Raw genomic sequence first — 13,480 nt, forward strand, 5'->3', positions numbered from 1 at the left:
AGCCGAAGATAATACCAAGTTGGGGCAGTACTTTCCGATAGCAGTATAACCGGGGGAGCAGAGAGCCAGAAAGTGCAGGGAAACACAAGAGTATGAGCAGAACTTTCGAAGAAAACACATTGCTGGGGGGAGGGGGGGGAGCTTAGTGGGCGTGCCTGAATGTTAAAAAGGCTTTGGAGGAGGACATCATTAAAAAGCCGTCCCGAATATCCGTGGAGCGCAATGACGCGGATCTCCGGGGCGTTTGCGGCTGGGCGCCGTACGATGTAGCAGACGCCGATCCGCGGGGAAGCCCGACGTCTTCGTGTGTCCCGGAGCAAAGAGGCAGCGCTGTCCGATGGATCGCTGGGTTGCTCTCTCTTGCCTGCTTGTCGGGGTTTTGACGCGGACGACGGCCGCCCAGAATGACCCACCTGAGACAGGTGAGTGATCCGGAGCAGGATGACGGCTTCGAAAGAAACTGCACGTTCGCATGGATATTATACTTTCACTTCCATACGTGCATAAATACTAGATTGAAATAGTAGCTGGTAATCATTTACTTAGTCGGTATTTATAGGTGAGGAAGCGGACGTCACTGGTGCCGCGAGGGTGAGGGTTCGCGCTCTCGCTCCCAGTGCGCCTGTAAACTGGCCATAGATCATGGGGGTGTATGCACGGTAATGGTCCGACACCCAGTGCAGGCTGCACCCCAAGCCTGAGACCCATCCTGCCTACGATAGGCTGCAGCACCCCCCGCAACCCTTACCGGGACAAGCGTTAGGAAGATGGATGGTAAGGTATCGTACTGGTTAGTGCGCAGCAATAACAGCTTATTGTGAATAGGCATCCTATTTAACAGCGTTATTACTGTTTGGGAAAAACACTGGAAAAAAATGTGCATGTTATATAATGTGGAAAGCATTTTTCAGAGAATTCCCTTGAGAAACAATAAACATATTATTTAATACGTTAATGAAAGCTTTTTTCCTCAACATATTTTTTCTCATATTCTTCTTTAGGGAGTATACTGAAAACAGTGTCCAAAATATCTGACGTACAGTGTTGTATTGTTCCAAACTCTGAGTGGCCACATTTTCCAATGGTTTGAAAATTGTTTTTACTTCATTAAAGTTTATTGATGTAAAGAGATTCTGGATGTCGGATATGGGTAGTTGTTTGGTAATAATTTAGTTACATGTACACTAACTAAGTCCCATAATAAAAAGCTACTAACTTTCTCAGAATCTGTCACATAAAAGATTATCGCCCATTATGATGAATAATGAATTATGATGTTGTAGTGCATGAATTTCCATGCACTACAACATGATCCCACTACAGTCAGTTCTCCCCCATTATGTGATTTATCCAGGCTTTGGAAACTATTGTTTTGATCTATTTTTATCAAACCAAAAAATAAAGGTGTTAAAACTTGTCTGAATGCAACTTAACCAAGCATGTGTTGTTTTCCAGGGAATTGAACAAAACTGAATCTCTTGGATACAGTTACACACATCAAAGATGATCTCGTACAATTAAAGATTGCAATATGTCTAACTTTGTATTAAAATAGCCCCCAAGTTAATAAACAGTTTAGACCACCTTTAAGATGATAGCTGAGTTCTAATTTCCTAGATCCTTTTGAAATATGCTCCGGTGGAATAGTATATTCAAAGATAATTTTGGTAAGGATGATTTTGGCAAAACTTCGGGGTCTTGAAAATGATCTACTTGTTAAAACCCATCTCACCAGTAACAAAGGGTGCTCTTTATTTTTAATGCTATTTTTAATGGTTCTGAAACCAGACCAGAAAAATGAAGGTCCATAGATTTTTCAGAATCAGAAAACTTTTATTATCCTGGAGGAAATAGTTTAAAATGTGATATGTGTTGATATGTGTCAGTGTGATTGGCAGGTGTACCCCTAGATGGGGCACCTACAAGCAAGGCCATCATGCAAATGAGGACGGGGAGGGAACCGGTCACAGGCTCAGATTAGCTGCCCAGATCTGACCAGTGGGACTGTGTGGGTTTTTTGTCCTTCTCCCTGTCCTTCAGGGAATGAATAGGATTCTGTTAGCTGGTTCTTCATCCGGCTCACGGACGAGTCTGTGGCTGCATATTGTCAGTACTTCATCGCTAATTAAATCGAGCGTTACCGCCATCCTACAGACACCCTCTAATTGCAGTGGTGTCCAGTGATGCGGTAAGTGGAACGAGTGACGTTTTGGCCGGTCAAGCCTTATCAGAGTGGAATTTAGGTTTGCAACGCCTATTATCAAGGCCTCTGCCAGACAGTTTATATATATATATTTTTCCTCATATTTCTGAGAAATATGACATTTATTAAAAAGATCTTTTCTGGGTCCGTTAGCTTTATTGTCACATTTAAGGTTTGCATGCATGTCAGGTTTTGCTCCGTAACAAGTCAGGGAAATAAGCCGAAGATAATTTTTTTTGGAATTTCGCACGTTGGAGTGCGTGCAGCCAGCCCTGGCCTTACATCCTGGAAAAGATCGGAAAACCTCAATGTAAACATCTTATTTTCAACAGAACTTCCCTCCCTGGGGTTGCAATTCGGGATTAAACACGGAACACTGTATTCAATACATGACAGGTCCCCTCGTTTCCTCACACACTAGTAGGAACATTAGTGTCTAAGACAATGGCAGTTCTGTGTGGCCTTGGTGTGGAAAACCTATTAGTCACCCCGGTGCTGACGTAGAGACCGGCTCTGCCCAGCCGCATCGATCCAGTGATCCAGTGATCAGACGGCAGTAAAACGCTCCCCTCTTAAAGTGACAAGCAGACATGTCTGTATCAGCTGTGTCATCTGCAGTGACGGGGCGGCCCAGTTGGGAGCTGTAGGTGGTGATTTTTTTTTCCTTCTTTCTGTTGCCATGAGAGGCAGCCGTCGTGGTGGCGATGTAAGCCAGATGTGCAGTGCCAGATGTATGCCTGATCCTCTGGTGTGGCTTTGAAGCCCGATGGGTGGCTGAAGCAGTCCTGCTGCTCTGCTGCAGGACGCTGTTTCTCAAAGCTGCAGCCGGACGTGCAGGTGGAGCAGGTGCTGGGACCTGGAGTCGTGTGTGTGTGTGTGTGGGGGGGGGGGGGGAGTTTGTCTGTGTGTGTGTGGGGGGGGGGGGTGTCTGTGTGTGTGGGGGGGGGGGTGTCTGTGTGTGTGTGGGGGGGGGGTGTCTGTGTGTGTGTGGGGAGTGTCTGTGTGGGGGGGTGTCGTCTGTGTGTGTGTGGGGGGGGGTGTGTGTTTGTGTGTCTATGTGTGTGGGCAAGTGAGTGTTTTTTCTGGGCATATGCAGAAGATAGTGCAGCGTGTTGAAGGTCGTATGGCTCTCCTGCATAGTGTCATCTTTCCCGCTTTACCCCCTCACATCCTACACTGTACAGTGCTTTAATCCCCCTCCCCATTTGTCCCACCTCCAGATGTAGGCTTCGCTGAAGGGCCTTCAGCTCCCCTCACCAGTGACCTTGCCGTGTACTGCTATCAGTCTCCGCTTGCTACTTAACTGTCAAAATATTTACAAAGGACTTCTCCTGTTCTCCTGGGCGGCTTCAGCTCAGAGGTGTAGATCCTCGGCATAGTTAATAGCTTCCTGCACCACCCAGGAACTGTACCTTGGAACGGGCATAACTCATTCCATTGTGTCTGACTGCTGTCATAAGGCCTGCCTGACTGTGTCGACATAGGGTCAGTGCGACTGTGTCGATATACGGTCAGCGTAACTGTGCCATCATGGGGTTAGCGCAACCGCGCTACCGTCCAAATTGCTCAAACTATGCTGTTGTAGGTACAACATAACTGTTGCATTGTGTGCTAAGGATGGTACATGCTGTGGTATTGTCAAGTCAGCAAACAATTCTTCTAAAATTAAAAAGTGGAATAATTTCAGGTAAATGTCTACCTACAGATTTCACTCTTACTTCGTTTCAGGAGTCATTTTTCTTTTTTGAATATTGAATTATGTTCTTTGCAGCTCTCGCACTAAAAGCTCATGGATCCTGAGGGTGTATCTTGTCTGGGTTTTTCAGAAAGCTCTGCCATTCCCCAGAACACACACCTTTAATAAGGATGAATGTTATCTGTACGATATGGGGAGGGACAGATAGAAACAAAAGCAAACAGTCTCCCTGCGGCGTTAGCTGCCTGCCACACGAGCAGGTCCACCAACACACACCAACACACGCAAACACACACCAACACACGCAAACACACACCAACACACACCAACACACGCAAACACACACCAACACACACCAACACACACAAACACACACCAGCACACACACACCAACACACACAAACACACACCAAGACACACCAACACACACAAACACACCCAAGCAAGCACAAGTACGGCTTCATTTTGGGGAACTGCCAGTTCGCCTTATGTAACAATCTTCATCCACAAATCCTCAAAACACAGAAACAGATATAAATTTACAATACTGAGAAACATTTTGCCATCAGAGGTGAGGCTCTCCCCCCACTATGGGGGTGTCTATGGGGTTAGCTCTGGGTGTCGAGGTAGTCCGTGCACACACACACACACATACGCACACACACACACACAGACGTACGCACGCACACGCGCTTGTGGAATGCACAGCCACATTCCGCACCATCTCTGTAACAGGAACACTCCTCCACCCCCACCCCCTACCCCCCACTCAGTCCTGCCCTGTAACCTGATGCTGTCCAGCCCTCCTGGACTTACCCTTTCATCACTTTACCCATAGAAGCTCTTTTAAAAAGTTTTTGGCTCACATCTGCATTACCAGCCCTGCCTGCAGGGGGCCGCTGGCAGGTTCTGCCTCACCCCTGCCCTGTGACTTTGCCCCCGCACCCCTGTCTCTCCCACCTCTCTCTTTTTGTTATTTGTAGCGGTTTTTTTTTGTCACCACCCCCACTCCATCCCCCCATCTCTTTTTTATGTCATTTCTTTGCTCCTAGAGTCATATCTAATGGTTATGGGAATCATCAACGGCAGACGGGAGATGAAAGGGAGTTTTTGTCTGTTTTTTAGGGAACGATCTCACCACTAGGGTGACATATATTTCCCCACAACTTAGCAGAACACTGGAAAAAAATTAAATATCACCTATACACCATAAACATCACATTGTACTGTACTTCCTGAATGAAGAATGCATATGGTTTTGGGTATATTGTAGGGGAAATGTATCATAGGCGAACCCCCCCCCACCAAAATCTTTTGTGGGAGACTTTTCACGGGCTGAGATACAGGAATATCATTGCTTTTGAAAATACCGTCTAAATACCATGTGCAAGTCTCCGTGCCTGTGATCGGGGGGTCGTTGGTTCAAGCCCGGCCTTATCAGAATGATCAAATCTGGGGGCCCTCAACCAAGGCCCTTAACACCCATCTCCATGGGCTCTGCTGCGGGGGGGGCTGCCCTTCGCTGCCAAGCTCGTTCTCACCTCCACGTGTGTCCGCGTCTCATGGAGAGCGAGGTGGGGCAGGCGGAAAATTAACTTCCCCACAGGGATCATCAAAGTTTCATCATTTCATTTCACAATGTACTGATGGTGTTGCAGTACAAAAAATGAGGTTTGGGAGAAGCGGGGACTAGATTGGGGGGGGTCATCTAGGAAATATATTGTTGTCATGCTGCCACCATGTAGTTGCCGATCTTATTATTATTAGTATTATATTATTATACCTGCATTAAATATATTGTTATAGTAGAAATTGCCAGATATTTTGTTATGAGTTTTCACCTCTCTGGATTTTTCTGGCTTGGGGCTTGCGAGGGTTAGGTATAGAATGCAGTGGGCAGTCTATACCAATCCAGCTGTATTTATCTTGTGTGACTGTGTGCTTGAGAGGGAGTGAATAAAAGGAGGTGAATGCGTGTGTTACCATGGATACGTCTTCCTGCTGCTGTCATTTTTGCTTTAGGGACATGGTCACGTTTGGACAAACATTTTCTGAAGCTCCGTCACACTCTCTTGTCAGACCTCTGCAGAAACGTCTCTCTCTTATTGACTTATTTCAATATGTTACTTTCTTTTCCAGATTTCAGTGTTAAAATCACTTGTTCCCAAACAACTCGGTACTCCATAAAAATTGTCCAGATGTAATGCAGTTCGGTCTCGTTGATTCGTTAAAATGGGCCGGTAATGAGTTGTTCTGCTTTCCCAGCGTGGCGTGTAGTTTTTTGAGTTGAAAGTAACTTTATAAACCTGTTTATGCAGCTAATTAAGTGGCTCTTGTGCACTATAATGGGCCCATTAAGGACCTCCAGTCTGGGAACAGCCGTCCCCTCCACACGCTGTCCTGTGAGATACTTGCATACCGTGACCTTGTTGTAGCAGCGTGTTACGCGCCGGATTTAAGCTGAGTTCTCAGTTTCTCCTCTGTGAGAAACACATGGCCCATTCTCACGCTGTTCTGGACGAGTGTGCGGGGGCTCTGGTATCCAGGCAACGGGGCCATAAAGTCCTCTCCGTTGTCTCTGTGTGCGTCTCTGTTGCGGTGGCACGGTCATTGGACAGGGTGTTGGTTCATCGCCGTGTCTAGCAGTTGAGGCAGCGTGAAGTAAATGTCACTTTGGCTTAGCTGTCCGTTTAAACTCCCTGTAAGACAGAATCTTTCTTCCCCCCCCCAGTGTCCGACTGCTGCGAGGGGGATGTCATCTTCCTGTTGGACTCCTCAGGCAGCGTGTCGTCCTTCGAGTACCACCACATGCTGGATTTCCTGTCCAAACTGCTGAGCCCCTTCTTGCTGGGGCCTGAGCAGGTGCGGGTGGCCCTGGTGCAGGTGGGCTCCAGCCCCCGCGTGGAGTTCGGCCTGGAGGCCCACAGCGCGCAGCACAGACTGCAGGAGGCGCTACGCTCCACCAAGCAGCTAAAAGGCAACACCAACACCGTAGAGGCGCTGAGGCTGGTCCAGGACCGGCTGCTGGTGCCGAGAAAGTCCAGTGGGGCCCCCAGGGTGCTGGTGTGGCTGACGGACGGCGTGAACCCCGGCCCCGTCGAGGGCCCCATGGAAGAGCTGCGAAACAGTAACGTGTCTGTGTTGGTGGTGTCCACGGGTCATGGCGGCTACCAGCTGCTGCAGAAGGTGGTGACCCCACCCCTGGAGACACACCTGCATGTTGTGGATGTGGAATTCATGGAGCTGATCACCCAGGATTTCAGGAACGCCATCATCGGTGAGCAGGAGGGGCCAGGGGTGGGGGGGGGGGGGTGAGAACGAGGATGCGGGGGCGTCAGTGAGGATCAGGAACCTGGGCAGGACAAGGCCTCAGGCACCTGTTAGTCTTAGATACCCTTAAGTATTTCAGAAAGTTTTAATTGCATGTTTTCAGCTGAATACTTAAAAGAGAGGATTCAGGCAGGTGTAGCGCATATCTTTCCTAGCAGAATCTGGTGAAATACTTCCAGCAGCTGTTACGGCCGTAACACTCATAAGTCTCCAGCTGTTTTCGGCAGCTTGTTCATTTGTGTTGTGCGTTTTGCTCAAACTTACGGACTTTGATTTCCTGGCTTTGTACAGATGATGAATAGGATTTGAGTCCCATCCTTGGTTTCAGTGACTCTCTCCTTCTCATGCCACCACACTGTGGCTTATTGTCCTCCAGAAAGGTGAATCTTTCCTCGCTAAAGTCTTCAAGGGACTGGAGAAGTTTTTCCTCCTGTATTTGGGGGTATCTCCTTCTGTCCAGCTTCCCTACCGCTCTGACCGGCGTTCCGGTCCTTGTCGAGGAGAAAGTCCAACATTCCTTAACGGCATCGCCGTCCTGCTTGACTCCCGAAACGCTGATGCCCGGCTGATGGACCGTTTTAGCTCTGCGTCACACTGCTTGACATTTGCACACAAAGGCTCTTTCGGTTTCAACCGACCGTGAAACATTTCTGGCACATTTCTGCAGAATCAGTTGAGTGTTTTTCTGCGGTGAGTGGCCTTTCAGATGGACATTTCTGTGAGGTTCGGCTGATTCATCATTTGTGCCACTAGTCACTAGCCCTCTTCACATTCCCCCTTGCTGAGCTAGTCAGGGCAGGGGGGGCTAATCCAGGAAATAATCTTTGTGCAATTAAATGACCTGCCCCAACCAGATGTTTATGAAAAGTAATGTTTCTTCAAGATTGAGTCTTTCTAAAGAAATTCCATTACCTCATAACTCACCTTCCTGATACCGTATGATTTTCAGTCATAATAAGTGTCTGTTTGCTGCTATAAATATGTTGGCTGTTAATGTGTTTAGTAGCTTCTGGATGTGAGAAGTATTGACTGTCACAACTGAAAGTTTTAGTACCATTTTACGGTGAATAAGAATGCAGAACCATACATTACTGTGAATATATGCAGAGCCAATATAGATAAATCTGAAAAATATCCTGTGTTAAGTACTGATCGGTTTGGTCCTTTGGTTAAAAGTGAGATACCTTCACATTTACACTCTCCCTCTGCCACTCTCTCCCTTTCACTCTCTGTCTCTCACTCTGTGTGTGTCTGTCTCTCACTGTCTCTCTCTCTCTCTCTCTGTTTCTCTCTCCCTCTCTCTGTCTGTCTGTCACTTTCTCCTTCACTCTCTGTCTCTCTCTCCATCTCTGTTTCTCACTCTCTCTCTCTGTCTCTCTCTCTCTGTCTCTCTCCCTCTCTCTGTCTGTCTCTTTCTGTCTTTCTCTTTTTCTCCCTCCCTCCCCCCTCTCTTTCTGTCACTTTCACTCTCTCTGTTCCTTTCTCCCCCCCCCCTCGCCCCCATTCCCCACTCCCTCTCGCTGCACTCCCCCACTGCCCCGCCTGCCCCTGGCCACTCAGAGCTGATCCGTGCAGAGCGGCTGCAGGTTCGAGACGTGTCCTCCCGCACCGCGGTGCTGCAGTGGCGGCCAGTCCTGAGCGGCGGCGACGGCCGCTACGAGCTGCACTTTGGGCAGGTCTTAACGCCGGGGGCGGAGCACGAGGGGGGCCCTGGCACCGGTGCCAGCACTGGACACGCGGGGTACAAGCGGATCCTGCTCCCTGCCAGTACCTCGCAGACCACCATCACTGACCTGCAGCCGAATACCAAATACAACGCCACATTGAGGACGCACCCCAGCCTCCCGGCCACCAGACCCCTCTCCATCACCTTCACCACGAAACCTGGTGAGCATCTCGCCTGCATGCCTGCTCCACCATGTACCTCCCATCCAGCCTCCTCCTTGCCTTCACTAACATCTCCCCTTATCCAGCTAAAGATACTTCAGGAATGTCCAGCAATCTCTATATAAACCATCAATGTTCTGTTCCTGAATCTTTTTCTTGTCTTCGAACTACAGTTGCCACTTTCATTCTGAAGACTATGAGAATTTGAAAATCACAGACTGTATTGGTTCAAATGGGGACACAGAGTCTCATTTTATAATATGGGATCCCGTAAAATTCGGGATGGATAGCAACTGTGATTTGGACCCACGGACCCGTGTCATTGTCTGGGCTCTTTCTCTAACCAGTTTAGCCGTGTCCAGATGGCCCATAAAAATTCTCTGGCCACATGAATAAGTTGGGAGTGAATGTGGGGGGCGGGGGGGGGGGGGTTGCAGGTGCTACATCCTGGGGCCCCAGCAAATGTCAGGGTCCCACCTGCCTCGGGAAAAATGGGGTCTAACAGGTTTATAAGGAAACCCAAAAAAACATTAATGATTGTGTGTATAACGTTTTTACAAAACATTGCAATTTAGCATGGTTTCATATTTTGCAGGTCCTTTCATGCTAAATGGAATTTCTCCAAAGCTTATAGTAATGCAGCTCTGGGGGGGGAATAATGCTTATAGAGCAGCAGAGGTCGTCCTTGGAATACAGCCTGTGGCTTTTTGATCTCAGGACCATCTTTGAAACCAAAAGGCTTAATGTAAGAAGGAATGAGTAGAACCAGGAGGAGGATGAAAGAAAAAGCAGACTTTTAAGAAAGGAGGAGAAATCCGCCATGCTCTCCTGAAACAAGAAGAGACTGGGTCGTGTTTTTCACAAAGAAATTAAACAATATGCTCTCTAGAGAACTGAGGAATCAAGCAGTCTCTCTGGAAAAATAAAGACAAACATGTTCTCAAGATAGAACCGATGTGCTCTGTTGAACTGTGGTGTTTTCTCACTTCTGTGCTTCCTCTCGCATTGTCTTTCAGAGGTGCTAAGTCCAACTGTTGTCATGGTTTCCGAGCGTGGGACCCGGGGCGTGAGGTTACAATGGGGGCCACAGCAGCCTGAATCTGTGCAGCTGTACCGAGTGGAATACGGGGCCCTGCCCAGAGGACCGGTTCAGATTGTTACACTGGATCATCTCCAGAACTCCACAGAACTATCTGGGTTGCAGCCCGATACAGAGTACCTGATCACTGTCAGTGCACAACATTCCTCCGGCCAGGAGAGGGCGATGTCCATCAAGGTCTGCACTCAGGAGGGTGAGGAATGATAGACTTCAATTTTTCCACAGTCAATGGCTCTGAAAGAACCCTCCCCCCGACAATTTAATCATGATCTCTTCTCCTTTCAGAGCTTCCTGCTTTATCTGACCTGCAGCTGACGACGGTGGGAAGTAAATCGGTGCAGGTGCGCTGGTCAGGGGCCGCAGAGGGGCTGCGGGGGTACTGGCTGAGCTGGGAGGGAGAGGACTACAGCTACTCCGGGCAAACCTCCTCCCTGCACCTGCCTGCCAGCTCCCTCTCTACGCTGCTCACCAACCTGGCGCCCGCCAGCCGCATCTGTGTGTCCCCCGTGTACAGGACAGCGCGCGGGGAAGCACTCTGCTGCACTGCACAGCTGCACTCGCGTAAGACACACTGACATCCATATGTGTGTAATATGTGTGTGTGTATATATGTATTATATATGTATATATGTGTATATGTTTTATATATGTATGTAAATATAAATTTGTGTGTGTGTGTTTGTTTACAGACCTGTGCAAAAGGCAGCCAAAGAAAATTATGTTTATATATTCTTGATGTTGGTGTAAAACTTTGCTACTATACCTGTCGAAGTGTGTCAGCTTTGCCACTTCCAAGCCTCTGCTAAAGTCACCCCAGAGTTTTACAGCAACCGTCCAACACAACCATGTGATTTCTGACTCGATCACTAGCACAGCTCGCATAGCTAATCAATAGCTCATTGACTTTTGATTAAATTATTTAATTAGTTAAGAAATTGGCTGGTGGTGAAATTTAAATACACGGAACGGCTGAGGTGTCCCTGGGGAGAGGTTTGGGAACTGAAGCCGTGTCCATCTAGCCGTCCAACTAGATATCGGGAACATTTTGGAAGACAAAAGAAATTCTTGTTAGTTTTCATTGTGTTATTCTTAATTTGCGTATGTTCTAATGTTAAACTGTGTTTTTTGCTCTGGTGCACTTACTACCCAAAGAAATAGCTTTAAACATACCTTTTGACTGCCTAAGACTGCACAGTACTGTATATATGTGTGTGTGTGTGTGTGTATGTGTGTATGTGTATGTAGAGCATAGAATACCTTTATTGTCATCATAGTGTACAACAAAATTTGGTATGCCACTCCAGAAAAAAATGGAAATAAATATATGGAGTAAATACAAAAAATATTTTAATATACATGCACTGAGAATTTTACAAGGATGAAACAGCCCGGATGAGGAGTACGGTGCCGGCAGGGTCAGGGTTAGGGTTACTGCGGTAACACTGCAGTAAGTCCGCAGTGAGAAACAGGTGAGAGAGCGTGACATTGGTGCAGAAAGCCAGTGCGACGCAAAGACGCGGCAGTATGACACGGACAGAACGGCAAGCCGGATTGATTATCGCTAGTTCAGCAGAGCTCTTGGGTAGAAACTGAGGTACAGCCCTGAATAGATCTGCTTAGTTGTCTACTTAGCTCTTTGTTTTTACACATTTGGAATCATAGGACATATCCATTGGGACTAAAACACATTTAGCCGTACCTGCTCCCATACATTGTTTGTATGAATCTGTCTCCTTAACCACTGCACCACCTACTGTCCTTACTGTGAAACCTCACGTACCGCTGTATCTGTCTGGCAGACGGCAACTAGGAACTCCAGGAAGGAGCCTGCTGTGGGCGGGGCTATGAAGAAGGGAAGAAGAGAAAGTCCTCCCCCCCCAGCTGTCAAAGCAGGAGAAATCTGACCCCCCCATCTGTGTGCTCAAACCACATCTGACTCTGAGGTTTTTTCTTCTTTCAAAACAGCCACCATGTTAGCTGCGTGTCCAAGCTCGGAACCAACTTAACATGAACCACAGGCCTGATGCTTTTTACCACAGAGCTTAATATTTGCAGTGATTTAAACCAAGGCCTCAAATTAAAATAAGTGTTGACAGTGTGAACAACTCATCTCTGCTCTGACGACTGTAAAACAATAGTTGCAGTGGTCTGCTAGCCACCAAGAGAGCAAACAGCGACCGTAATCCCTGTTCATTTCCTCAGCTTCGCAGTCTGCTTCTTCTCCAGCGATTTCCCGACGGCGCCCCGAAAGACGACTTTTGGAACCTGACTTGCTTACGGTAAAGGGAAACACGGCTGAGTCGGTGGGCAGGTTTGGCCGGTGCAATAAAAGGACAGTTCCTGTAGCTTGCAATTAAATACAGCTGAATATTCATTAGCCGGCATCCTGCCCAGGGTATTCCCTTGCCTCTTGCCCTGTGCAGCCTGGGATGCACGCCAGCCCCACCCTGCCATCTATCCCATCTATTCATGGATAAAAAATTCATTACAGCAGTTCAGATTATCTTGCTTAGGTTTACAAAAGGGAAAAAATGATCAGCTGGGATTTACACAGTCTTTCACTTTAACCATTGCACAAATACCGCCCCTAGTCTCCATCTAGTTCAAAGCATACTTATCTTTAAAAGGTTTTCTATATTAAATATTTACAGATTTACTGGTCATATGAATAGTGTTTGAATTATGCCAGGCGATCGAGGGGGTCCTTTCTCTCGTATTAAATGCCCTTTTCAAGCAGCAAATCTGGATTTGGTTTAACAGGTGGAAAGAACCCCCGTCCTCTTCATAAACCTTTAATCGTACATTCGCTCTGTTTAATATTATTAACAGTTCGCTAAATTTCTATATTTAATGTGGTTGTACGTACATAAACATGCAAGTTAGCGCTACCTAATAACACCTAATCAATCGTTCGTTATCGCGCGTATGCTGCCCTCTGTTGGTCACATCTTAATACTGCTGCAAAACGGCATGACACACCCGTCAACATTTTTAACCGAGACAAACTCAGCTTTTTAAACCAATTTCGTGTTGATTCCGTTCAGCATATTTAAAATGGATTTCACAAGTCTCTTCCTTCAAAACAAAATGTCTATTTTTATATGTTTTTCCTTTTGTATTGTCCATGAGCTGTTATGTAGGTTTGAAGAGTGCAAATGAGAACAAGTTTGTGGAAAAAATATATATATTTTTGAATTGCTCCTAAAATATGATGTGATCTTTCTCTATGTAATAATAGTAAATAAAGACAATCTTATTTAACAAA

At 47.0% G+C, this 13,480-nt stretch overlaps 1 protein-coding gene across 1 annotated transcript; it reads left to right on the top strand.

The window, feature by feature from the left end:
• Window positions 1–158: 158 nt before the first annotated feature.
• Window positions 159–13,480, top strand: LOC111853278 (von Willebrand factor A domain-containing protein 1). The gene is made up of 6 exons (XM_072715052.1): window positions 159–422; window positions 6,631–7,176; window positions 8,790–9,116; window positions 10,133–10,408; window positions 10,501–10,776; window positions 12,015–13,480. The coding sequence occupies exons 1-6, from the start codon at window positions 338–340 to the stop codon at window positions 12,023–12,025; spliced, it is 1,521 nt and encodes a 506-aa protein (XP_072571153.1). The 5' UTR covers window positions 159–337; the 3' UTR covers window positions 12,026–13,480.

The sequence above is a fragment of the Paramormyrops kingsleyae genome, chromosome 8, assembly GCF_048594095.1.
Source record: "Paramormyrops kingsleyae isolate MSU_618 chromosome 8, PKINGS_0.4, whole genome shotgun sequence".
Taxonomy (NCBI): Eukaryota; Metazoa; Chordata; class Actinopteri; order Osteoglossiformes; family Mormyridae; genus Paramormyrops; species Paramormyrops kingsleyae.

Bases quoted from the DNA above. Each gene is read 5' to 3' on its own strand.
- LOC111853278 (XM_072715052.1), top strand. From the start codon at position 338: ATGGATCGCTGGGTTGCTCTCTCTTGCCTGCTTGTCGGGGTTTTGACG. The intron at 9,117-10,132 runs GTGAGCATCTCG...ATTGTCTTTCAG, and splicing joins CACCTTCACCACGAAACCTG to AGGTGCTAAGTCCAACTGTT. The intron at 10,409-10,500 runs GTGAGGAATGAT...TTCTCCTTTCAG, and splicing joins CAAGGTCTGCACTCAGGAGG to AGCTTCCTGCTTTATCTGAC.